The sequence below is a fragment of the Lacerta agilis genome, chromosome 3 (genome assembly GCF_009819535.1).
Source record: "Lacerta agilis isolate rLacAgi1 chromosome 3, rLacAgi1.pri, whole genome shotgun sequence".
In the NCBI taxonomy this organism is placed as follows: domain Eukaryota; kingdom Metazoa; phylum Chordata; class Lepidosauria; order Squamata; family Lacertidae; genus Lacerta; species Lacerta agilis.
In genome coordinates, this window is record NC_046314.1 from 19,986,958 (window position 1) to 20,014,385 (window position 27,428).

A 27,428-nucleotide genomic window follows, 5' to 3' on the forward strand; every position below is an offset into this window, starting at 1 on the left:
TTTCTTACTCATCATAGCTGAAGCTAAACGTATTTAATATTTTAAAAATCTAAGACAAGCATTTTAGTTCATGATGGGTCTTCAACAATTCCAAGGCCAACAGAAACTTATTGTGAAAAAAATTCGGAAAGATAAAAATAGACTCTAATCTTTTTCCATTTTGATAGCAGAATCTTGATTTTTTTTTGTTTTGTTTTTACAAAATAACAGATACGAAATAGAATCCCTTCCCTTAGTTGATACAGAATAATTAGCCCCATGACAACAGGAAATACTTTCCCAATATATCACCAAATAGCAACAAGAACCACTGGTTCTTACGAAACGCATTGGTGAGTGGATTAAATACTAATAGAATATGCATCTCTCACTATTATTCTACAGTGCAAAACTGCATACTTCAAGTTCAAGTGCACGCCAACTGTGAAAAGCTTTGGAAGTACCCCAAAATTACAGTGTTAAATGATCAGGCTGTGAAATATTCGGTTAAATTAAGATCAGTAGATTAAAAAGGCACATAGTCTACATTTTGGCAAGAACACATTGATGTTCCTTGTTACCATAAAATATACTCCAAGCTGCATGGCAGCATCAATCATGGCATGGCGCATTCATCTGGTTCCATATGGCTCAGGACCACTCCACACAAGTCAATGTTTTACCAACTCTTGTTTCCCGACTGGTGTATTCACAGCAAAATATTCACAAGCAACACTATATGGTTTCTCCTGATAAAAGCCATCGTTTTCGTTGTGGACAAAATACCCCGTGCGAAGTGGTCCTGGGGTAACAGGAAACTGGAATGTGCGCTGCTGTTTATGGCACACATATTATGACTTAAACTAATTGTGTAGCTGAAATGTACCAATATGCTATTTGCAAATCTAGGTAGGTTACAACCAAGACAGCCTCAATTATCAACTTACTAGCTGAACATATTGTATATATAAAATCATTTATGCACCAACACAGGGTGTTTTAAATCAAGAACACAAGCCTTTTCGAGAATAAAATTAAACAACGTTGCAAACAAAAACTAAGCCATCTAGTTATATAATTAAATCATGCATATGTTAAAGTAATTTCCACATGAAGAGTTTTTACCCATTTTTTAAAAATAGCTTTTCATGTTCTACCAACTGCTTTGTAAATTTGAGAAACTCAATTTAAAAAGGAAAAAAAGCAAACAAATGTGTTGGTAGATATTAGCTTTGGTTTTTAGTTTGTGATGCAGCTGTGGTGATTTCCGTAGTGAACTAAGGAACATGGGTAACGAATAAATATATAAACCTAAAGTAATATCAGTAAATACATTCAGAGGTCCACTTCAGCTGTTTCTCTATAATCACATGTTCTATTAAATCATGTGCAGATAGATATCCATCCATAGAGGGAAAATGCATTATAATTCTGGCTCTCTGCTGCTTTTTCTGGGAGAAAAAAATCAGGAGCATAATTACATATATATGTTCTCCACACTGACCATGGCAAATTTAGGCCACAATTCTCAATTCATCTAATTTTCCATTAATAAGGCTTTATTTACATTTTATAAATTCAGGAAAGAGTTTGGTGTGATGTGCAAGACGGGAGAATAATGTCACTGGCTGTAGATGCAGAACCTTACGCTTTAACACTGACCCACAGACAGCCAAGCAAAGTTCCATAGATCCATGTTTTCACGTAGAGTTTTCGTCCAGATTCTGTCAGCAGCATACTAACAGTCAGCCCACTTAAAAACAGAAAAGATGGCAAAGTTTTCTTGAGACTTAATTTGGAACGGACACATTTCCCAGGGAACCTGTTCCTTCTTTTAGAATCTTTTGCATCATAAAATTCTATTAGCAACCTAGGAACAAAGAAAGGATGGGGGGGGGAGGGGAGAAGGTGACATGCTTATCATACTTTGGTGATGAACACAAATGTCACACAAGTTATCATGTGCAAATAGTAATGGGCAGATGTAGCTGTTGCACTGGCAAACTTCATTATGTGAATTGGACACTTTTTTTCCCTCTCAAGTGAGCAAAATAGACTCAAGTGAGGAGAACAGCCTGGCTTTGCCCAGGTAGGCTATGTAGCAAATGGTCACATAAATTCAGCCTGGCATAGCAAGCAAAGATACTTCACTATTCATCAGTTTACCTCTGTCCTAAAATGTATGCTCTAAAAACATTGTGCTTTGTAGTTTTTCCAAATCCAACCCCTTGTACACATTGGCTATATTAACTCACGACATCCACACATTTATATAATATAAGCAAAAGGTCTGCGGAAAACATTTTAGACTGGATCCAAACTTTGCTCCCACCAGCAGAAGCACCCCCTGAAAGAAAGCAAAGTGTACTTTCCCTGCTCCTCCCATAGCATAGAGCACCATCTCTTTCTTGTTCCGGAAGGTTCTCCAACCTTTCAGAAGAGCGTAATAGGTGGTGCTAAGAAGAAGAGAGAACAGGCAAAAGATGTCACACCCCTTTGCTGGATCAGAAGCTTTCCAGAAGGAGCCTTTACAACCATGGAAGGCAAAATCTGGATCCAACCCTTCATCGATGGTAAACCAGTTAAGATTTTGTTGAGTTCTGTGGAACTTTCAAGCCATATTAATGCTGCTCCAGAAGCTGTGTCACATCACTGTATTTACTTACTTATCCTTGATTTCAAAACGTTCATGAAGCCATCTTCTCATATACATCTGTTCTTCAGGAATATCTTTGAGTGCAATGCGATCAACATAAATATGGATTCTTGGACACTCCTTACAAAGGAAGTCTAAAAAACCCAAAATAGCGTTATGAATACCCTTGTTCCACCATGAGCAACTCCACTGTCGTTCAGTAAAATTAAAGCCAAGTCCAGTAATTGTGCAGTGTTATTCGGCATTCTTTAAAAGAAACAGGCTTTTGAAAATTACTCCAAGGTCAGAACTTTGAGTAACAAGATCTCAATTTGTTTTATATATATTTTTTATTTTTAAAAAATAATTTTTTAGGTTGTTTTTCCAAGGTAAGTACTCTCACAAGGCAGAGTATAACACCACTGTTTCCATCCATGTTCAGGGACATTAATGTCTACTTAAACCTTGAATAATGTATGAAATGTATTTTTTTCCCTTTTAAAATACTTTTTCAATCTAAAAAATAGAGGGTAGGAGTGTTACTTTCTTAAGTGCCACTGAAGTGGACACATACAATTTTTCTCTTTCCTTCTTTCTTTCTTTGGCTATTGCAGTCAAAATCACCACCTTCTTCTAAAACTTGCACAAATATATGAAACTGTTAGGAACATAAGAAGACCCCTTCTGGATCATGCCCAAGGCCCATCAAGTCCAATACTTTGTTCCCACAGTGGCCAACCAGATGCCTAATGTTTTACAGTTCAGTACAGGAGATGTGAAAACGAACACACACAAACTAAAAACCCAACTTCAGGTGCACATATGAAAGTTACTGAATCCATTTGATCTTGAGAATCAGAGTATGAAGTAGTATTTAGGGGGGCAGGGAAGGGAGGAGAGAATCCCGAATAATTCCACAGGGTTAAAGTTCAGAGCCAGCAGGAACGAGAGATGACTTATAAGTCCCAATGAAATCCAGGAATGCAAGAAATGGAACACGAGAACCACGGTATGTATCATTGAGTGGATTCTGATACCAAGAGTACTAGGCACAGCTGAAAGGATTTTAAACCATGACCTTAGTTTTACTTTTATTGATGGTTTGTGTGTTTTGGATATCCCTTTATCACAAAATACCATTCTGCAGGAACAATATAAATCGTAATTTGTATCCTTCTGATTTTTTTTTTTTTTTTAGAATGTAACATGGAAGAAACGTGGACACTGGGGACTTCTGCACTCCTTCCCTTTTTTCCTTTTATCTCGAACCCTTCAAAAGGAGTATTTGAGGTATGCGCCTCTCCATACTTCTGCCACACACTGCTAGGTCAGGAGCATCTATCATTACAAGAGTTGCCTTTGCCCTAGCTGAGGTTATTTTAGGATCCCGGGCAGGTGCAAGCAATGCAAAGCAATCTCATTTAGCTCTTCGTCATCCAAGTGCCAAGTTGCCCTGCAAATCCTTGAAATGCATTACCGTATTTTTTGCTGCATAGGGCGCATCGGACCATAGGGCGCACCTCGTTTTTAGAGGAGGAAAGAAATATTTTTCTGGTTTCCCCCCTCTAAAAGCCCTGTTTTTTTGAGGATCAGCTAAAAGTTTTGCAGCTTTTTTTGCAAAGGGGGAAAAGCAAAGCTCCTTTTGCAAAGGGGGAAAAGCAAAGAGGAAAAGCCCCATTTTTATGGGGTTCAACTCACATTTCTGCAGCTTCTAAAGGAAAGGGAGCCTTTTCTACAGTTTCCAGACAGATAATCTAATCAGCCAGTCACATGTTGCTGAGGAAACAAACAACCTCCCTCTGCAGCACATTCAACAATGGAGGCCTGGGCAAGGGGGCGGGGCTGAAAGGGAGCTGGGGACTCTCATCTCTCTCCCGAACTCTTGCTGATCAGCTGCTGAGTGGGGTCCTTTCAACACCCCCCCTTTCTCTTTGTAAAATAAATAGCAGGATCCTCTTTTGGCCCCATGGCAATTCAGCTCCAGGGACCACCATTCACCCCATAAGACGCACAGATATTTCCCCTTACTTTTTAGGAGGGAAAAAGTGCATCTTATGGAGCGAAAAATACGGTATATCTTGGGTTGTCGTTTCAACCGTGTCAGTGCTGTACTCATGGGATAAAGCAAAAAAAAAAAGAAAAAAGAAAAAGGAAGGCGTAACATAAAATCAAAACTACCTCATGGCAGCCCTCCAGCTTTTCTTCCAAAGTGTGGAAACCACTGTGGGAGAAACTGCCACTCTCACTTCTGCATACTATGTTACCCCCCAGCCTTAATACCATTCTGATTCTTTCAAAAAACAAAACAAATAGTCAATGCAGTTGCGAGAACGAAACTCTTGATTATATCCAGTTGACCAAGGAACTATTTTAATTGTATGCAGTTCATCTTAGCGAGACTAATTCATTTTTTTCCGAAAGACACAATGTCACTGTAACTACTTTGGCTTACCAGTGGATAAGAACAATTTATGGCATTCCTGTTTTTGCGGAGGAACAGCTGGATTCTATCATAAGAGCCACTAAAGGTTGCCTAGTCCCATGACCCTTAATTTCACATCGGCTCAACTCCCCAAAGGCTTATGTAATTAAGCTAAAAAAACCAAACCCCATTGCAACAATTCATTAAGTACAAATTACATCCAACTTCAGGAACATTGGCTTGAAATGCCAGCATTTGATGGGTTGCTTAATTCCTCCAAAGTTGCCAAAAGGCTATTCTTGGAAGGAGGAATAAAACAAAACTGTCCCTCCGCAAGAAGCAACATAATTAAGAACCATACATTACCCCTCAAGCTTTTGATTAGGGACAACTTTCTTGCTGTGAATCAGAAACTGATTAGAATGTGTTTGGCAAATTCTCATGGGAACAAAAGCGCAACCGACTTGAAAGGAACTATTTCTAGGATGGCTTTCAGTCGTAGGAAATAAAAGGAGTAGAAACTAAACATCAATGAGCATCTGTGTTTGCTTGCAGAAGTACCATAATCATGAGAAACGGGAGGAAAAACTAAGATAGTTTCAGATAGATTAAATGGCAAGAACACCGAAACCATTAGCACTACAATGTTTCTACTACTGGTACTGAGGAATGGGAATGAATCATAATGGCTGTGACACAGTGCTCTTCACCCATTATCTCCAAAGATGGATAAAAAGAAAGCAAAGTACAAAACTATCCAAAAGGTTACAAGCTCAGAAACAAGTAGCAGTTTGAGTCTTGTCAAATGGGTTTATATTTTAATGTAATACATTAAAAGACTAATACTAAAATATAAACAAGTTTAAATGCATTACATTTTTCAAAACAGGAAAACCACACACACACACACGCCTAGGAGTACCCACAAAATCACTTAAGTTTGTTTTGATAAAAGAGGCGATATTCTTAAAATTATAATGGTAGTCCCTGCACCCAATTTCATCGCAGGCCAAGAGCTGACATGTAGGTTTTAATCCAAAACAGTGATTGAAGGGCTGTTTCCCCAAAATTAATGGAGACTAGTCAGATCTTGCAAGTATGCCAAAGGCAGAGTGCAACAGGAGAGAGGGATGCTTTCGAAGTTTCTAGTATTTCTACACAGAAAAGCGACCCAGGAGATAGGGACAGATATCCACAGTCCTTTAAAGAGGGCCTAATCTGTCAAGGTTAGGGGTAGATGCTTCAATTACCCTGGCTATCATTGCCACATTGAAAGACACTGCGATCACCCCATGATCACCCACGATGAAAAAGGGGGTAAGGTTCAGATAAATCAGATGTAGGGAAACGCTGGCCCTTCAAAGGTTCTTGAACTACCACTGGCCACGTTTGCTGATGGGAGCTGCAATACAACAAGACCTGGAGGGCCAAAGTCCCCCACTTCTGAGGTAAATGGACCAGACATTACTTTCTAGTCAGGAATAATGGGATGGGCAAGTACCAAAATTAACATCAGAACAGGGAAAGTGTCTGACTTCCCACCAGTCTCCTGAGCAAGAAGTTTATTAAAAAAATATTTTGGACCGTCCTTCATACCCATGGATGAGAATAATCGCAACCAGAGATCAAGTCGAAATCTTCATAAAACCCATTTTGAGACAGCTAAAAATTAGGAGCAGGCAAGCTTACGTGAACTTAAAATACCTGGTCAGAGAACCTCAGAGGTCACACACTTGCTGATTGCAGGAAATCTGTTGCCACTCAGTCTCTGCTTAAAAACCTCTCATGAAAATGATTCAGACACCTGGTAATCAGTTCCCCCCCCCCCAAGCAATGAATGAAGGTGAACAGTCACAACCATCTCAAGTCTGCTTGCCCAAGAAGGGGATATTAGCAACTGGGCAGTAGTTGTCACAAACCTCAGGATTGTCCTCTTGAGAGCTTACACCACCACTTCCTTTAAGGCAGCTGGCATAGAAGCATTTAACTTCTAGACCAACCCAATCAATCTCTTCTGGCTGGTTTTTACAAACTATGATGGGCAAGAGTTGAGAACACATCATTGGCCCAAACCTTCCACGAGTGCTTTGTCCACATTCCTGTATACTAGGCCCCGCCCACCTGTCAAATATGGCTTGGCCACAATTCAGTCCAACCCACTGTCCAAAACAGACTCTCCATTCTTTCTTAATTTAATTCAACATCACATACTCACCTGTCATGGATGGAGCCACTTTCCTTTGTCCTTTCTGGTCCACAGTACCTTCATATGCTACCGTAATGTCATAAACTGCATCTAAATAGTTCCTCATTGAATCAATTGCAACGTGAGTAGCCTTCACCCGTGGTGTCACTACATGTTTTAATACAGCAAGTCCTAAGCAAGAGAAAAGGTATACTGAAAATGTATTAAAAGTGGCTTTTTCTCCTGGAGAACTGAAGCCTCCAGAGTATAAGGATAGTGTTACATATTAACTCCTGTTTGTCTCTAGTCTGCAGGTCACATTAAATTAGGGGTCCAGTCCACACATAACATAAAGCCAAATCATGTGGGCTCCCAAAGCCAATTTTGCAGCAGCTTTGCTCTTCCTCCACTCGTTGTGCTTTGGGACATGCTATAGTTTGGCTTACTGCATCGTCTGAAGCTGGGCTCATGGTTTAAGCTCTCCCAAGACAAACCACGAGCTGTAACCAAGGTTTGCCCTACAGTTTAGGACTCTTAAGTTTGTTTTCAGAGAGCTCAACCACAAGTTCAGATCCAGACAATATGCTAAGACAAAGGAGCAGCAAAACTGGCCAAAAGAGGGGCAAAGTAACCACAATCTCTTTCTTGGAAGTTCCTCATTCACATTAAATCATGGCTTGGCTTCAAGTTATGCGTGAACAAGGCTGGTGTATTGAAAACTTTCTACCTCAAGGAACTGTTTGCCCAGGAACCCTAATACAATTTGCCACAGAATTGCTGGGCACTGCAGAGGATTCTGGGACATGTTCTAGGTTAGACCCAGAGTTCATGGGCCTCAGCCACAGCATGCTAAGATGCACAGTACCTTACTTATCCCACACATAAATGCATCCAACATTGTTCTGCATACCAAAGGTGGAAACATTGGTTGTGGCAAACAGGGGTGTAGCAAGGGGGCGAGCCGCCCCGGGTTCCATAATGGAGGGGGTGACAAACTATCAAGGAAAAAAAATTTTTTTGATTTTTTTTTTAATTCTTTTTGAAAATGCCTGCTCCAAAGGTCTTATCTTACTATACTAGGGATTATATAGCCATATATGAAATTTCATGCATATCAGTTAATATCTTGACCCTCCTCCACCAAAATAGCTGTTCACTTGGCTGTTTTCCTATGTCATGAAGGCTGAAATTTCAGTTCAGAGAACACTTACTGTTCCCAATCCTAACCCTGTGGAAAGCCATCTAATTAGACTTCAATTTGATTTTGAAATGTTTTTAGGAGGTAATTTAATTATTGTTTGATTTTATACCAATTTTATGTATCTGATGTTAGCCACCCTGAGCCTGACTTTGGCCGGGGAGGGTGGGATATTAATAAAAGTGTTTTTTTATTATTACTTTGTAAGAAAATATGAAATAACGTAAAACCATTTTTGCCGGGGGGGGGATCAATGGGGGGGGGTTGACAAGGAATTTTCCGCACCGGGTACCACCTGACCTTCCCATGCCTGGGGGGGGGGAGAGGGTGACAAAATGTTTTTTGCCCCCGGGTACCAATTTACCTTGCTACGCCCCTGGTGGCAAACAAGTCATTGTTTCATGGATGTCTGTCTGCCACCACTGATCTCATCAAGGATCACTAGCTAAGCACCAAAATAACCCACATAGAAAAACAAAATGAAAACCACTGCTTAGATCTAATTTCAAGAGCAAGCATCTTAAGCATATTGAATTCTAGGTAAAAGAAAAGTGTGAAAGAATATCAAAGATTGTCAAGCACACATAATCATGGTACACCATACTGCATAGATGACCTTACTATCCCCGCCCCCCCTAGAAAGCCATGGGAAAATAATAGTATTCTCAGCTTGCACAATATGTTCATGTATTCCTCAAGTCTTAAGAGGTCAGTATTTGAAGTCTGCCTTTTATAAACTTTCAGCCTATGGGGAACACTAGATAAATTGTAGCCTGCAAGGGCCTCCTAATGTCAAGATTTACCGTAATCCTTACCCATAACTACTTTCACGTCCAAAGAGAGCTGCTTTGGACTGACTATTCAACTGCTTCTATCAGTTTTCTGCAACCAGGTTCAAATGAGTAGCTCAAGGAGAAACCCAGATGAGTCCTGATAGTTGGGTGGGCTTTACCGATAGACCAGCTGGCTCATTTCATCCTAAATTTAGTTACATGCCCTCAAAGATTTTGCCCTATTTGGTTAAATTTTGCTTCCAAGCAAAACTATGGTTCATATGTACTTTCAGATTATTTAAACCATATTAATATACAGCAGAAATACGTAAAGCTCTAAATTCCTATTATGCATTTAGAAGAAGAGGAGTTTGGATTTGATATCCCGCTTTATCACTACCCGAAGGCATCTCAAAGAGGCTAACATTCGCCTTTCCCTTCCTCCCCCACAACAAACAATCCGTGAGGTGAGTGGGGCTGAGAGACTTCAGAGAAGTGTGACTAGCCCAAGGTCACCCAGCAGCTGCGTGTGGAGGAGCGGAGACACGAACCCAGTTCCCCAGATTATGAGTCTACCGCTCTTAAGGACTACACCACACTGGCTCTTTATAATAAGAAATTTACTTTTAGTAAGTTGCAAGTCCTTGTACAAAAGGAACTTACAATGAATCTCACAATCACGTTCCTTAAAAAAATTATGAGGTGCCGTCTTCATGAGAAAATGGGAGTTCACGGCAGAACACATAACATGTTTAGAACTGTAGTGCAACACTGAAACATAAAACAACGTAATGCAATTGAGAGGAATAAAACCTGTTCAACCAGAGGAAAATGAAATAATTTAAAATGTGAACTAAAGAAAGACAAGAGTTCCTTAAAGAAGAGACAGTCTGCTTTTATTTTTGGAAACATTAACTGAAATTCCAGTATCCTGCTGTTAACAAAATCCCGCCATCCAAAATCAATATTAAAATAGGGAGGTCTCAATCTTGCCCTTATTTTGTGTAAAAAACAGAATCTGACAACATGACTGTTACTATGATATATTAGGTTACAGCTCAGTGCTCCAATGGTTCTACTACATACAGTGCAACTGGGATAAAAGAGGGTTGCTTCAAATCCTCCATTTACAGAGTAATTAAAGACAGTTCATTTTCTACACCAACAGGAATGGGCTGCATCTCTTAACCAACTTTCCTGCAAACAATATCTCTCTTTTTCTCTTTTTTACTGCTTCCACCAAACTGTATTCCTTCAACACTTGTTACAACCAAGGACAACACTGATGTCAGGTCCATCGCAGCCATTCCAGAAATGTTTACTTATTCAATACAAGACTATGCCAATATTTTGAAACCTAACACAGCTTTTTAGCATGTGAATTCTGTATCAAAAGTGCCACTGTGTTTGTGTTGCTGAGATGTTGTTCCAGCCCATGTGTGCCGGATGCAGTGTTATGACAGCAATAGTTTTTATTACCAAGCGTTCAGTTTGGCTAATATTGCTCCAAGCTTTTGACGAAACATCCACAAAGCTTAGCCAAGGAAAAATACTGTATGTACCTCACTTGAAAAGAACAGAACAAAAAAAAAAAAAAAATCCTTCCGACCAACTAGGTTTGTTCTTGATATGAGCTTTCGCGTGCTAAATAATACTTGTATGGGACACGGGTGGTGCCGAGGCCTAAACCACCGAGCCTCTTGGGCTTGCCAATCAGAAGGTCGGTGGTTCAAATCCCCGCGATGGGGTGAGCTCCCATTGCTCTGTCCCAGCTCCTGTCAACCTAGTAGTTTGAAAGCATGCCAGTGCAAGTAGATAAATAGGTACTGCTGTTGCGGGAAGGTAAACTGCATTTCCATGCGCTCTGGTTTCCGTCATGGTGTCCCATTGCGCCAGAAGCGCTTTAGTCATGGCTGGCCACATGACCCGGAAAGCTGTCTGTGGACAAACGCCAGCTCCCTTGGCCTGAAAAGCGAGATGAGTGTTGAACCCCATAGTCGCCTTTGAGTGGACTTAACTGTCCAGGGGTCCTTTACCTTTTACGTTACATTTATGTCTCAAAACAATGTTAGACACTATCAAAGCATGCAGATATGCTGAAGACTGTGACTGTACTTGGCCATGACAAATTCAACAAATAATCTGGAAGCTCATATTTAAATATGTAGCCCAGGCTTCCTCAAACTCGGCCATCCAGATGTTTTTGGCCTACAACTCCCATGATCCCTAGCTAGCAGGACCAGTGGTCAGGGATGATGGGAATTGTAGTCTCAAAACATCTGGAGGGCAGAGTTTGAAGAAGCCTGATTGTAGCCAAACTTCAGAAACTTCCAATTCTGAAATATGTTTTGGATCTGAGTATCCATGTGACTATACACAAGCCTGAATTTAAACAGAGCTCTGTGACTTTGTAATAATTGGGAAGGTTACCAAACATGTTGCTGAGAACTTAGCATTTAATTTTTGGTGTTCTAAATGGAGGCTCTCAAAACATTCTGTTGTTTATTTGCTTCTGTTTGAATAAGATTTACCTTGATATTCATATTTATTCCTAATATTATTTTGTCTGTGATGTAGCCTTGTGAACCACCAGATTTGCCTATTTATTAAAAATGGTTCTTTTCCAAAGGTGGATTCAAGGTGGCTCACATAAGAACACATAATACATTAAGTAAAACATAAGAAGAGAACAAATTCAAACATCAAGTGTCAGTCATTAAGGTAGTACATATCATTAAAACAAGGTGAGTGGAATCTGCAGCAAGAACTCAGATCCTGAACAGTGTGTTCAAGATGAAACAAAGGGGGAAAATGAGACACCCAAGGTATCCAGGTCGCAATGCAGTTGGCTTTAAAAAGTCAAATTAGCACCTCGATTTGAGCCCAGAAGCCAATTAGCCTCCAATGCAGGACAAAAAAATAAAATGGTTTAGTATGTTCTCAAAGCCTAAACCCAGCCAAAACGCTAGCAGTATTAATTCTGTAGCAATTAAAAGTTTCTGAATGCTTTATTGTGTTTAGACTAGGAAAGGAAGTCTGATAATCAGCCACTGTTACTCCAATTCCTTCCCACTTGAAAATAAATTCTAAGTGAAGAGAATGAAGCTCTGTAGTACAAAGCTTGTACTGTTAGGCTGAATGTTACAACCGCAAAAAAAATTAAAAAGATAAGAGAGCCTGGCCTCTTGCCTTGCCAACTAGAAGGTGATTCTTGAAACCGATACATGATTATCAGACTTGCAGCTAAACCTTTATGCACTCAGAGTACAAAGACGTCAAGTAGGAGGTTTGTTGCCTGGAAAGTTGAACCCTGTTTTCTGAACTACCAAAGTGCACGAATTTGTTACAGGAAATCCTGGTCCAGTCTATATTCATCTGAGTTTACTTTTCATTAAATAAATGACTAATAAGCGCAGCAAATAATATTATCAATATATCAGAGAATCACAGCATTGGAAGGGATTCTAAGCCTTTCCAATGCAATATTCAGAAGCGTGAAAATATTCACTGTATTGAAGCTTCTAAAGAGGAGCATGGTCACTCAAAAATGTCTGGCAAATTGCATTTTAAAATGGTTACTCTAAGTTCTTTGGGTGTAATTCAATGTTGCACTATGATTTGCCTGTGTAAGAATTTCAGCTTGCGAGGTGGAACAAGTCTGCTCCTTCCACAAGGGGAAGTTCTTGCACAGGGCTTCTGCTAGGTGAATCCTGCCCTTTGGGTTAGTTGCCATTTTTTAAATGCTGACTGAAATATATATGTGTGTGTGTGTGTGAACACGGACATGTGAGTTATTCTTGGCATAGTATGAGGGATTATTTAATGGCAGTTTGATGTGAGTGTACATGCTGTTAACACTCTGTATTATTACTGTTTACTACAATAAATACTAGTTGTAGCTTTCAAGCTGTTCTTTCCTTCATTGTCTAGAAGGACAGACAGCGTTGAGACTTCAATTGGCTTTCAATGACACTGTGTACTCTGCAAAGCTCATGCCAGAGAAAGCGTGTGGGCACAATATTTATTAGCACACTTTGCTTGCAATAAATCTTGCAAGTTGTGAAAAAGTTTCCTTGTTTGACTATACTTTAAACATCAATGCTATCTGCAGTACCAATGAAAAGGAACAAACACTAAGACCACACACTTGTATCTTTCACGTGTAGATTCTCCACCCACCTATGGTCAAACCTCTCTTTTTCAACTAATGTCCCTTTCTCCTTGGTGATCCTTAAACTGTAGGGTTGTGTCTACTCAAGAGTTAATGTTATCTGTTCAAAGTTCACCTTACCTGCTTTCTCAGCATATGATTGACTATCTGCAATGGTTTTTGGTAGCTCTGGGTTGTACCGTGTTCCCTCTGGAAAAATCACAAGATACATCTGTGGAATTAAAAAATATTTATATGCACAATTTTTTTAAAAAAGGAAGCATCACAACATGGTTTCTAAGCTACAGTATGACAGAAAAGTGTGTGTGTGTGTGTGTGTGTGTGCGCAGTGGGGAGGGGAGAAGAGGGTTGAATAAAACACAGATGACGTGTTTATAAACATATGCAATAACAGTCGTTTTCAGTTAAGATGAGCAATCCTGATATTCAAGGAATCCGAATTTTCAAGGAAAAATTAACAGAGGAACATAAGCAGCAGAAGCAACAAAAATTGTGTGTAAGAACATACTAAATGGTTCAAGTCAGAGAAAGTAAACCAACACAGCTCAGTGAGCAAATCTCTCTCTCTTTATATCCTGTCCAGAGATCCCTAACCAGTTGCAACTGAATGTTCTGCAACTTTAAATAATACAAAGACCAAGAAATACAAGATGCCTTCTTAACTGGAACAAATTAACCTAACAACCCTGGCCAGCAAACCTTGTTTGGTGTGTGACAGCTATAGGTATTGGCAAGCAAAGAGAATGTGCTATCCTTTGCATGACACTCAGCTGACAAGGAAGGAAGGAAGGAATTCTGCCGATTTCTTCCTGATCCCGACATGCAAAAACGGATGCAATTTAGCTTTGGTGGGTATGATGAACACTCAGTTACAAAGGTTCCAGAAAGTTGATACTGCAGAAGTAGGTTTTATATTCTGACACTAAGAGTTTTTTGGGAGGGTACAGTGTTATCTACTAACCACGTGGGAAACATCAGTTCACAGGAAAAGTAAGTGTATAAGCCAAACCTAGACTCCTTCATGCTGGAAGCCATTTTGGCATGCACACGGTGTATAAACCGACAGGCAGACAGACAAACAAACATCCCACTCCAGCCACTCATCCGTTCAGCAGGGGAAAGAAACGCAAGCCATGCACCTGCGGCAACATATGAGCTAAGCATTTTTGTCACTTTAATTCTTATGGTAGTTAGAACACACACTCATACACAAATAGGAAATATATAATCTTACTGGAGTTCCAGCCTTTAGCTGGGATTGCAACTTGTTCCTCATTTTCCTTTCATTAAATTTGGCACTTCGTTTCACATAGACTCCTCCATGCTAGCAAAGAAAGAAAGAAAATATACTGATGACAATAATTTATGAAACAAAGTACACAGATTTTCAATATTCTAAAAAAAAAAATGAAATCAGAAATGCCATTTTAAATAAATAAATAAATACATACATACATACAAACTAAGGTCCATCTAAAAAGACCCATTATTACACTTAATGCAAAACTCTTTCATATTTGTTAAACAGTTTAAACTGAAACCAACAGGTGAAACTGTAGCAAGGATATTAAAGAGCTAAAATTAATTGGTGATACTCCGTCTCTCCTGAAGAAGACAGAGTGTTCCAGAGAGAGAGAAATCAGGAAAGAAATAGAAGAGCTGGGAAACTGACAGGGAGCTGAGGGATAAGCAGAGAGGCTGTGTCGCCATTTGCTAAGGTGAAGGACTATGGAAAATTTACATACAGAAAGTCTCAGGTTCAATTCCTGGTAGGTCCAGTTAAAAGGATCCACTACCAGGTTGAAATCCTGGAGGGCTGTTACCAGACAAAATAGTTGATAATGGGCTAGACAGACAAATAAGTCAAGCATAAGTCAACTTGCTAAACTCCTCAGCTTTGCTTTGTCTAGTGCTGCACCTGCACTTTAACGGTCATGGCTTGCCTCAAAGGATCCTGGGGAGTGTAGTTTGTTAAGGGTGCTGAGAGTTGCTAGGAGACCCAGAGTCCCTTCACAGAACTGCAATTCTCAGAGTGGCTTAACAGCCAATCCCTCTGCCCAGGGAACTATGGGAAAAGTGGTTCTGTGAGGGGGAATGGGGGTTTCCTAGCAACTCTCAGCACCCTTAAAAAGCTGCAACTCTCGGGATAAAGTAATACTACTTTAAATGTAGAGTGCAGATGGAGTGTAAATGGGAGCACACTTTCATGTTATGCTTCATGGACTACACCTATGTTATATTCTTCTAAAAGCACAGCCAATTCTATATGGAGACTAATCAAACATTCCAAGAAAAAGTTATTTAAGTATGATCTTCTCCCCTCCCCCACAGGAATACAAAGCAAATAATATCAGCTAGATCAAGGGTCGGCAAAGTTTTTGTGGCTTGGGCCGGTTCACGGTCCCGCAGATGCCGTGGTGGGCCAGAGTGTGCACACGCATGCACACTATTTCCTGCGCTCCTTCCGGCATGGAGGAGGCGTGCACAGCTTCCCATTGGCTGCAGGAGCCAGCCAGCGTCATGGAAGGCGGTCCCCGCGCCAGTTTAGCAAGGCGCATGGGAGCCAACCTAGCAGGTGGCGGGGGTTCCCAAGTGGGTGGTTAAACAACCCCCATGGCCTGCTTGTGGCCCATAGGCTGACCCCTGAGCTAGATGCATGCATAGTCACACTACAAAATGCTGTTAAACCAAGCAACCCACCTTTGAACACACCTACATTTATGCTTATAGACATGCTTACAATGAAATAAAACCAAAAGGGGGGTATATAAACTAGAAATATTTTAAACCAGTGGGCAGTAAGCAACTAAATAAATAAATAAATGCAAGAGTGGAATAACTTATGATTGTGCACTGGGACTCCATCTGCACTCCACCCCCCACCCCCAGCCTGGGCTACCCTCTCTCAAACTGCTCTGGAAAGTTAGGGGAGGGTAAAAATCCAGAACAGATTTAGGGGTGAGGCATGGGGGGGGGGAATAAGAAGAAGCTGTTCTATTTGTGCAAAACACTATTTAGTACTATGTTGAATGCAACCCATTTTCAGAACTGCAGCTATATTGGCTCATTCTTGAACTGGTTCCCCAAGCGCAAAATGGAGAGGAGAGAGAAGGAAAGGGAAAGGCCGATGGCTTCAATTAATACCAGATGCCTTGACTTAAAAGAAGCAGTTGTAATGAATTCATGAACACATCCATGCATAGCAGTTAATTAATAAAATGCCCTATTGTGCCAAGTTAACAAAAAAAAGAGTTACATTTCAAGTATGGCATTAAAGGATTCAATTCCCCAGCCTGCTGGTACAGTACTCTGGCACAACAGAGAACAAAACTGCTCTGTCAATGTCTTCCTTAAAATTACAGCACCCAGAACTGGACGTAGTGCTCTAGATGTGGCCTGATTCAGCACGTGCTGTAATAGCTTTCCCCAACTTTGGGTTGCCAAATATTGTTGGACTGCAACTCCAATCATCACTGATTCTGCTGGTTAGGAGTGATGGGAGTTGCAGTCCAACAGCATTTGGGGACCCAAGCTTGAGAAAGGCTGATGTAGAGAGTACAACAGGGATTGCCTCAGAATCAGGATTATAGCAGACCTCAGGTGCCACATATAAATAATAAAATTATTATTACAATCAATTAAGAGGGAACGGTTCTAATGTTTAGTCACTTTATGACAACCCTAGGGCCTTATTCCCTAATTTCGACCTTGGCCAACTGCTTCAAAGCATTCAGCAGCCCTTGTCTGCAAAACAAAGACAGCTGGCTCAGCATGCAATGCCTACTCAAGAGAAAAGCAACAGGCACAATACAACATTGGATTGTATCTGATTAAGTCAAACTCAGAGCAGACCCACTGAAATCAAAGGACTTAGGTTTATCACATCCACTGATTTACTCTAAGTATGACTTTGCCAAACACAACCCTAACTTTTAATATAGGAAACTTATTATAAATGAGCTTGACCAGCTATAAGGTAAAGCATGTAGTAACAAGAAGTAGAGGGTCGAAACAAAATAATTACAGGGAGCTATAACATATCTCACAAAGGACAAATGTTAAAACCATCACCTCTGATGAAGTTACATGTTTACAAGTTCTAAATTCCACTGAAATCCTCAGGACTTCCTTCCAAGTAAAAATGATTGCAACTGAGAGATCAGTTTTCTATAGAGCCAGGTGGATCAGGTGATATTTTTCTGCCACATTTTAAGCTATTACTTCTTATCTACATACATGTTCACTTCACCCCACTATGTTGTGTATGTAGGACTTTTCAGGGAATCAACATTAAACTGAGAATCAATAGAGTATTAGAATACATCTCCAAGAATCTGATAAATACCTTATTAGCTTTTTCATATTTATTCTCTAATGATTTAAGAGTGTGTTTTGTGCTTGGGGAGGAAGCATACAGGCGAGTTTACTAGCATGTTTTCCTTAAAAGTTCTGTGTTCTGCTTTCTACATGCTCAGACCCTACACACATATATTCCACAACAGGATGTTTATCTGAGGTAGGAAATATGCATTCCATCACAATTCTGTAATTAATTGTCACTGGAAAATTTCAGTGGAGCGCGAGTGACATCACCAACACAGTATCAACAGGAAGAGGAGGAAGTGGTGTTTTTTTGTTTTGTTTTTGTACCATTTGGCATGTCAGGGAGAATTTAAAAAGAAAAGAAAAAAAAGAATACCTGCCAACTGACTCCATATACTTTGCATATCCTTCCCAATAGAATTTCCCCTTAAATACCTTTAAGTGCCATAATTTGCAGACTGTGATTTGCGACACTGAAGGTGTCCACTGAATTCTATTTGCAGCATGAAAAGCATCCACAACCCATGATCTAAAGGAAAACCCAGTTTTTAATCTTGTCATCATCCATGGGAATAAGTCTGCTCGGCAGACTAGTATTTTTTGGAAGTTAACTGGGAAAACTGCCGATGAACGATCTTGAACAACCATGGGGAGTAAACAAAATAGCTATCCTAAAATGACAGCAAGTAGATTTATTTACTGTGGTTGCAGCACAAGAGAAGAAAAGAACCACCTGGCCCTAGTCACCTGTCAGGAGAAGGAGGGTTGCTTCCAGGAGGATGGAGCTCTAGGAATGGGTATTTTCAGCCTGGTGATAGCCACTGGCAAGAAAACCAACAGCTGCTGGTTGTTTCCTGTGGGAAACTGGATTCTGGGCTAAACAGGCCTTTGGCCTGATCCAGGAGGGCTCTTCTTGCGTTGCCAGTTTGCTGCCTCTTCCCTTCCAGAAAACAACAACAGCATTATTCCGATGAAATAATCAGTTATCACATGGCTACAGAGCAAGGAGGAGGGGGACAAAATGGTCTCAACCACTGGACAAATAACCCCGATGATGAAAAATACATAGCTACAGGCTGTCCTGAAAACCACTTCCAGAGGTGACAACTACACCATACATTAAAGCAGTGTTTTTCAACCACTGTTCCGCGGCACACTAGTGTGCCGCGAGATGTTGCCTGGTGTGCCGTGGGAAAAATTGAAAAATTACTTTATATATAGTCAATATAGGCACAGAATTAATTTTTTTAACTTTTTCTAATGGTGGTGTGCCTCGTGATTTTTTTCATGAAACAAGTGTGCCTTTGCCCAAAAAAGGTTGAAAAACACTGCATTAAAGCACATGAATTCCTCTCAAGCAGCTATCCTTGGAGCTGTAGTTTGTTAAGGATGCTGGGAATTTTAGTTTTAATAGCCTATGGCTATTAAAACAGTTCGAGGATTTGTGGGACTATTTAATTTTTGGATTTTATTGCAAGATTTAAAAAAAAATCTGCAAATCGCTCAATATCTCTGGAGTAAAACAGATAAATTGGACAGGATTGCAGCACCTGTATTGAGAAACAAGGGGAAAGAGGCAATGTAAAAACAATGCTATCCCTCCTTGTCCCTATGCCAAAGGAAAAGAACTTCATTGGTTCAACTCAAGGCCTGATTTGTACACCAGCAAGTAAACGACTGCAGTTCATGCCACATTGTTTACCATGAGGTACCAAAGGTCCATTTTTCTCTCAATGCACCTGCTAGATCAAATGCTAGCACATGTCAACTAACAACCATGTGGGAATGATTTACAAAATCATTCTCTGCAGCGCTTTGTCATACAGAGGAGTCAATTTTCTTATGTCCATAAGAAGTTTTTGTTTTGTTTTTAAACCTGTTGCTATGGAGAAAAACTGCCAATCTTATTTCTCAAGCTTTTCAATCCACACGGTGACGCACTCAGTGAGCAGTCACATATTGCTTATGATCACGCAGGGTGAGATTTTACCACAGAAGCAACAGCCATGAAGACCAATTTAAAGCTTCCTCCAGGGGGAAGCTATTTTCCATGCACCAAACTTTTAGGTCTGATTCAAACATTGCGGTTCTTAAGAGAAGGCAAAAAAAAAAAAAAAAGGATTCCATGGGGGTACTGTAACATGTGTACTTACCACCAGGATGACCATATGAATAACCCCAGTTTACTGACCACATGGATCAGGCTGGATCCATCCAGGGATCTACTCTCAACTTTTTGAGTGGCCTTCACACAGAAGCAGTAACATTTGAATTGATTCTTATGGTGGCCGTTTCATACATTGGACTTGGCAAAACACAACTCACCCTGGTAATTAATATTTTCTATGGCAGCACACCCATGGAAGATCAGCCACTACTCTGTCTGAACTAGGGTTGTCATATTTCAAAGCGCTTTCCCGATTGACTTGCCTAAGATCCAGGACAAAGCGCCACCTTTCGGAAATTCCCTTCTCCCCCGGACGTCAATTCCCCATTTGAAATCCCGGTAATGTCCAGGTGTATGGCAGCCCTAGTCTGAACGAATGACACAAGGGGAACCTACAAGAACCTAATGTATGAAAATTCTACCCCTCATCCCCGCCTGGCAGCAGAAAGCAACTCCAGATTTACTGAAAATATAGAAGGGGTTCATTCATTTAAAGTGATTGCATAGGGTGGCGTTCGAAAAATGGAGGTATGTGCTATGCAGCTTGTGTTTTTGCATCTGCGAACCAACATCTTGTGCCTTTCGGGACACAAGATGTGAATTATGGGACCATATGCAGAGAAGTGGGAAATTGTCATTACAGCTCTTATCTCTCTCTGCTTAAAATATATGGCACGAGTTTAGATATGGAACCACACTCACCTAGTGAGAAACACTACCCCTTGTCTCCCAAAGATCTTCTGAATTTCAACTATTGTGTCTAATGGAACACAGCTCACTAGATCACCCTGATAGCCTACTAGGATAAAATCCATATGAAGCTCAACTAGAGGAGCAAAAAAGCAAAAAGGAAAGAGAATAAGAAACTATAAGAACATATCTAAATCAAGTCATTGACATAAAAGGGCTACTTGTTTTTTTTTTTTAATCAGAAACTTCAAGGTGACAAAGACATAAAAGCCACAATTCGGTGAATTTTTGCATATGCAGACATCTATCAAATTATTCTTGCTTTTTTTGGAAAGACAACCCAATTTTGCTAACATATTATGAATCTGTGCAACAGCAAGGATATTATCCCATAAATAAACACAATCCATGCACCGAGTCAAAGCCAGGACTAAATGTGATTAAAGCTAGATTGAAATATGTAAGAAATTTAACTAAAGGATAAATGTTTCAAGTGCAATCCTATATATTGTTACCAAGAAGTCAACACCACTGAATTCAGTGGGACTCAATTCAGTACACACGAAATTGTCTTAGGGTTTATCCTGGATCCACTTACCTGGGAGCTCCATGTGACTTACTTCAAATAAATAAATAAATGCCAGAATTGTACTGTTAATCGTGTAGGACACGGACATGTCGTTTTTGCATCTTAGCAGGCGTTGTCTCAAGTTCAGTGAGTTACTTTTAGTTTGCTTAACACCTGACTAGAGAGCCAAAGGGTACCTCCTAACCCTACCAGATAAAATCTGCTAACTAGAAAGAGTTGAAGTTTCACTATTCTGTTTCAAATATGCAACACAAACACATTATCAAGACAGAATCATTGCATGGACATGACTTCAGCATGCCTTGGGACTACGTTTTACTGAAATAAATGGGATTTACTTCCAAGTAAATATGCCCAGGATTGAGGCATGTCAAAATTTAGCAGAAAGTACTAGTTATTTCATGTGATGTGGAGAAAGGATTAGGATTTACCTGAGAAAAGTACCACCCGTATAAAGGAAGCCACTTTAACCCGTCTTTCAAAACGTATCGAACGTGTCCCAGAGCATTTTGCCTGATGGCCAACATATCTGCTATAATCCAGTCAACTGCAAAACAAACAAACAAAACTCAAACATTTATGTCCCTAGGCTAATGTCAAAAACCTTCCCAACATTATTTAATGCTCATATTCTTTTGTGCTTATGAACATGAAAGATGAACTGCGGTCAGTGGCAACGCAAGGTAAGTTTTTTCCAACCCTTTAGTATTTTAGCACGCATTTCTTCATTTTTTAAACAAAGCTTGTACCGTTTGCACAATACTACTAAATAACTTTTAATCTCCTGCCAACGCAGAATAGATGCATATCTTGAAGGATCTGGTTGAGAAACACTGGCTCAATAGACAACGAACCAGAAACACACCTTCATGTTAAGCAGTGTGCTCTTAAAACCAGAATCAGAAGAACTAGAAGTACTGGGATTTCTTGAAATTACCACAACAGGGTTCCAGTAATTACCACATTTTTCAGTGTATAACACACCCCTGTGTATAAGACGACCCCTATTTTGGGGGACTCCAAATTTACAAGAGAGTTGAGAGCTGTTGAGTTTTTTGGGGGAGGATTGCCCAGTTGTTGAACTTTTTTGGGAGGGAGGGAATTGTCAAGAATTACTCAAACATTAATTTATAATTTAAAAAATCGACTTATACACGTAAAAGTGGTGTAATATAATTCATGAAGCCAATCAGCCAAGTTCAAAACAAATATTAGACACTTGGCAAAAAAAAAATGAGCAGCATGCAATTAAAACTGAACACTGTACAGAGATTTCCTGTGGAAATCACTTTTGTTCATGAAAGGCAGAAACACCCCTCCATTTTTCACCAATCCTATTGCATCCCTCTTGAGTGTTACAATACCTTCTTCCAGAGGTTCCTCCCAAGCTTAGGGGATGACATTTCAGTGGGCTGCCATGAGCAGGACTGGGAAAAAAGCACGGGTGTCTTGCTTTGTGCAAGAGCTGCCATCGGATACAACTGTTTGTATTGGTTCAAAAGCACATCCAAATTCGAGGCACCTTGTTAGGAAGAACATGAGGGCTGTTTTGCAAAGAAACAGCTTAACGGCCCCATTATCTTGCTCATCTATCAGGATCATATCGTGCATTTTTGTTTATTTAATCTTAACATGCAATCCCAAGTATCTGAATCTAGAGAATTTCATTCTCGGTGGTTATATTAACACTTTGTGTTTTTGCTTTTAACAATCATTTAATTAAAAAACACTTACAGGTAAGGAAATTGCATACAAACCTGTACTCTGATGATTTGATATACATACCACATTCTCCTTATTTTTTGGCAAATCACCATACAGAATTATCTGGGAAAGAAAAAGGGTACTTGATTTAATGGCTTGAAGAACATCAACAAAACCTAGGTTCAAACTTTATTTAAACTCTTGAGAGAGAAGATTTAACAATTCCCACTTTATGTCAGGACTACCGTTTTATGACTTTATGTGGCACTTTGCTAAAGTCAGGATGACCATGTATAACTTAAGCGTTTACCTGAGTCTATGAAACTTAAGGGATGTACAACCAAATTGGCTTATAAAAGTGTACTCTCAAATGCAATCATTCTTTTACAATGAGAGAAGAGAGAAAAATTTTCCTCTTGCAAAACCATGACATGTTCATGTTAGTGCGGTTCAGGTAAAGTCTTAATAGTCATTTGATTCATAATATTTCTAAGCTGCTTTTTATTCAAATGAAGCTCAAAGCAGCTTACAAACAAACAAAACACAATTACAGCAAAAGTCATATGCAATACCCATTGAAGCAGCAGTAAAAAGATGGAAGCAGGCATTGTCTTAAGTGTTTCTATAGAACAATCAGTACCTGATCAGTTCAAGAACCAACATGTGAAAATAATGGAATTATTTCACGTGAGGGAATGTATTATGCTTTAAACAGAGACCCAGCTTCCATCTCTGAAATCCCTTTTAAAAGATGAAAACCCCTTTAGCACACTCTCCCCATCTTCCTGTGGAATTAGTAGCATACATGTATGCATATTTATAAAAGCAAACACGATACAAATATGTAAAATATTTTTTTCTTAACACAACCTGATTGAGGTAAGGTACACAAGTGGGAGAGGGTTGGGTTTTTATTTTACTATCAGCGGAAAGATAGAAGTGGCAGGGAAGGAAACGGGAAAACATTAGCTCATGAATGAAGAGAAAAGCGATGAAAGTACTTTAAGCACAAAACTGAAAAGGTTAACAGGATGCAGAAGCCTTTGACCTCTGGGTGACTAATTTAGTCAAGCATACTCAATGAAAGGACCATCTAACATCTGTTTGGTACCCTTAGCTTGCTGGCAACAGTGCTGAAATGAACATTTGACCTTGAAAACATTTGCCCAAATACAAATGGCCAAACTCGCTTCCAAACTGGCATGTCTAAAGATCAGGATACTACCATCCCATTTAGCATTCATCTCAAAAGATTTTTGTTTGCTTGTTTGTTTAAATGTATTGTATTATTATTTTATTTTTATGTATTTATTAAATTTCTATACTGCCCTTCATCCGAAGATCACAGGGCAATTTACCAAAACAAAAATATTTTATGTATACCATAATAAAAAACAGAAACAATATCCTTGGGCCCCAGACCAGTTTAAGAGGCCTTATATTGTTTAATTAACCAAAGGCCTGGGGGAAGAGGAATGTTTTTGCCTGGCGTCTAAAGATATATAATGAAGGTGCCAGGCGAACTTCCCAAGGCAGAGCATTCTTGTGGAGGCGGCACACAAAGAAAGGGCCTCAGGTGATGACTTGTTGGTTCATATGGGGGAGAAGCAATCCTTGAGGTTTGACAGCCAAAAAAGTTATCATTTCCAGATCTCTAACAAAACTACATGCACTTGCCCTAAAGATACCCTGTCAGATCTCTCATTTTTAAAAGCAGCTATTAGTTTGGGGAGCCATTCTAGTTTATGATCAGGAAACTACACTGTAATACACAGCAACTGGTAGTTCTCATCAGTGAAAAGGATTTGGTGCTTCCAATCAGTGAAAAGGATTTGGTGCAACAACATCAAGTGCTACAACAAGGGAAAGTCAAAACGCAATGCCTTATCAGAGAAGTGGGACTGCTGATATATGGATTTATTTAAGTCTACTGTTCACAGAAATTCCGTCTATGCCTTTCCTTAGATGGGTGGCAAAGACAGCTAGGAAGGACCACACTTGCATAATTTGTGCAAATACTGAGCCATTCAAAGGATTACAGGGACCCTGCAGTCTTCCAGACACTGTGGAACTCCACTTCTCTCCGATCAGCATGGTCAGTAGTCAAGGATGATGGAAGCATGTAGTTCAGCAACACCTGAAAAGCCACAGGTTCCCCCACTCAGGGGCTACCTCTCTAGGTTGTGTAACCTGGAGCTGGGCTCAACAAGCAGGTTCCTCCCTGCTCTACCACCTACAGAGAGTGGAGAGCAAGTCGAGGCAGGGCTGTTCCTCCGTTCTTCAATCACTCACCTTCTGGGTGATGTACCAGCCAGAAAGGAATGACAGAAGTGCACCGTCACAATGGGTAAGCAGCAAAGGCTGGGTGCATCAAACTGAACGTGCCACTCAAAGGGGTATGGCAGGTAAGCAATGGTGGGGAGGAAGACACTGCTAGGAGCAGCCACCGCCTCTGCTAGGTCACCTCTTTCTGGGAACCAGAGTTACAAGGAAGACTAGACCGACTGTGCCACCTGTTTTATTTATATGCTGTCCATCTGACTGGGTTACCCCAGCCACTCCTGGCAGCTCCCAACAAAAATACACCACACATTAAAAGCTTCCCTATATGCCTTCAGATGTCCTCTGAAAGTCAGATAGTTGTTTATTTCCTTGAGATCTGGTGGGAAGGCATTCCACAGGGTGGATGCAACTACCAAGAAGGGTTCCTCCCCCCCCCCCCCACTCCCAGAATGAAACTGCTGGCTCTCCAGTGAAAATTAGGCTTGCTGTGCACAACCTTAAGGGCTGCATGCACTGTGCTGTACTCAACCTAGGTGTTGACAGCATCGAGGAAGTAGGCAGAGCCCCAGCGCTGCCTGGAAAAGATCGCTCCCACCTGCAATGCCACCCAGAGCCTGGGAAGGTGAGCAAACCGAGGCGGGGAACCCCCTCTCTGCTGGGAAGCAAGCAAGAGAGAGTGAGAGCGCGCGCTGCGAAAAAGGCGCAGCCCCTGCCTCCGCTCGCTCACCTGAGCGCAGCCTCGCCCACCTGTAGCCAGGTTGCCCTGCTTGGCATTCAGAGACGCGAGGTGGTGGAGAGGTAGTGGTGGTGGGGAGATGACGAGGGGGGTGGGTTCCTATCTCCCCAGCAATCCCCTAAGGGGGCGTGGCCCCTCCGCCAGCCGTCCCCCCGTCCCCCGCCCACAGCAGCAGCCGCCCTGACCTGCACGCCGGTGTAGTTCTCGAAGAAGAAGAGCACCATGCTCTGGTAGAGGGTGTACAGCCGGTCGTCCACCTCGTGGTAGACGCGCGCGGGGAGCAGGGTGGAGAGCAGGCGCCAGGCGCCCCAGGCCAGGACGTAGGTGGGCGCGGTGCCCAGCATCAGGGCGGCGGGCAGCACGTAGCGCATGGAGTAGGTGTGCAGCACCAGCGACAGCAGCATCTCTCCGGCCAGAGTTGGGCTGACTTTAAAGGGGGTTGGGGGGGGGGAGAGAGAAAGAAATAAGAAGAAATGAAGATCCGGCTGCTGGGCTTCGCGACGCCGCTACCACATGAAGGAGGAGGAGGCGCCTCTTCTCACGCCTCGCAGCCTGCAGGCGCCGCCGCCGAAGAGGAAGAGGAGGGCTCCGCAGCTCGGCCGCATGGCCCGCGGGTGGCCCTGGCAGGAAGCAGCGTGGAAGGGCGCAACGGAGAAGCAAGGAGCAGCCAGCAGCGGGAGCCGGCCACCGGCAGCTCCTCCTGCAGCTCGGGAAGCGCACGCGACGCCCTCACCTGCCCGCCACCCCCGCGCCTCTTGGCCGCTAACCGAGGAGGAGGAGAAGGGCGCCGGCGACGAGGCAGCTCCGCCTCCGCTTCGCCGGAGACTTCCGGGGGTTGGCCAAGACTTGCTCCGCCTGCCTCTCCCCGCCTCGCTTTCGCTTCTTGCCTTCTCGTGCCCGGCAAGGGAAAGGCGCGCGTAAAGGCGCACTTTAGGGCTTAGCTCATGATTTATTTATTTTTAGTTGCACCTCCTGCCAATGTTCTTTTGCAGATTCCAAACGCCGCATTGATTTGTTAGTTTTTTTTTTTTTGCTAAGTGTGCCGGGTTTACGGATAAGCTAAACAAGCTATAGCTTAGGGCCCCACTCTATTGAGTGCCCCCACCCAAAAAAAAAAACACAAAAGAAAAAACAAAACTGGATGTACATTTCCAAAATACAAGATAAAAAACAAATAAAATAAAACCTACATACAGCAACAGTGTTTTGTGTTGTGTAGGCTCCAGCAATGGGTCCCACCTGTTCACTAAAATATTACTGGTTTGCTCATTTCTATATATAGGGTGCCTACATTCTGCATGGACTGGTTTATGGAATATGGACAGCAAATTAAGTTAATTTGGATATGCGGAAGATATTAAAAATAAATTTAAGGAACTGCAGGAAGAGGGGGGAGGACGTCAAGTTTTATTAAGATAAAATCAACAGTGTCATTAATCTTGAGTGATGTAAAAGTGAGGAACTGAATAAAATGGTTATAGTAAAATATGTCGGAATGAAAGACAAACAGGATGAACCATGGAAGGATAAGGAGGGAAATGGTTGGATATTTAGCAGTATGTAGAATGTTTAT

The 27,428-nt window shown here is 41.2% G+C and overlaps 1 protein-coding gene across 2 annotated transcripts; it reads right to left on the bottom strand.

The window, feature by feature from the left end:
• AGPAT5 (1-acylglycerol-3-phosphate O-acyltransferase 5) lies at positions 1-26,669 on the bottom strand. Of its 2 annotated transcripts, XM_033142989.1 has the most exons (9): positions 26,589-26,669; positions 26,041-26,282; positions 22,890-22,959; positions 21,564-21,679; positions 14,598-14,687; positions 13,484-13,574; positions 7,252-7,413; positions 2,646-2,769; positions 1-1,849 (listed from the first exon to the last, which is right to left on the bottom strand). In XM_033142989.1, exons 2-9 carry the CDS (start codon positions 26,257-26,259, stop codon positions 1,624-1,626), a joined length of 1,098 nt encoding a protein of 365 aa, XP_032998880.1. In that variant the 5' UTR covers positions 26,260-26,282; positions 26,589-26,669; the 3' UTR covers positions 1-1,623. The 2 variants fall into 2 exon arrangements, with proteins under 2 accessions (XP_032998880.1, XP_032998882.1); XM_033142991.1 differs by lacking the exon at positions 2,646-2,769 and having other exon boundaries at positions 1,763-1,849.
• Positions 26,670-27,428: the final 759 nt, after the last annotated feature.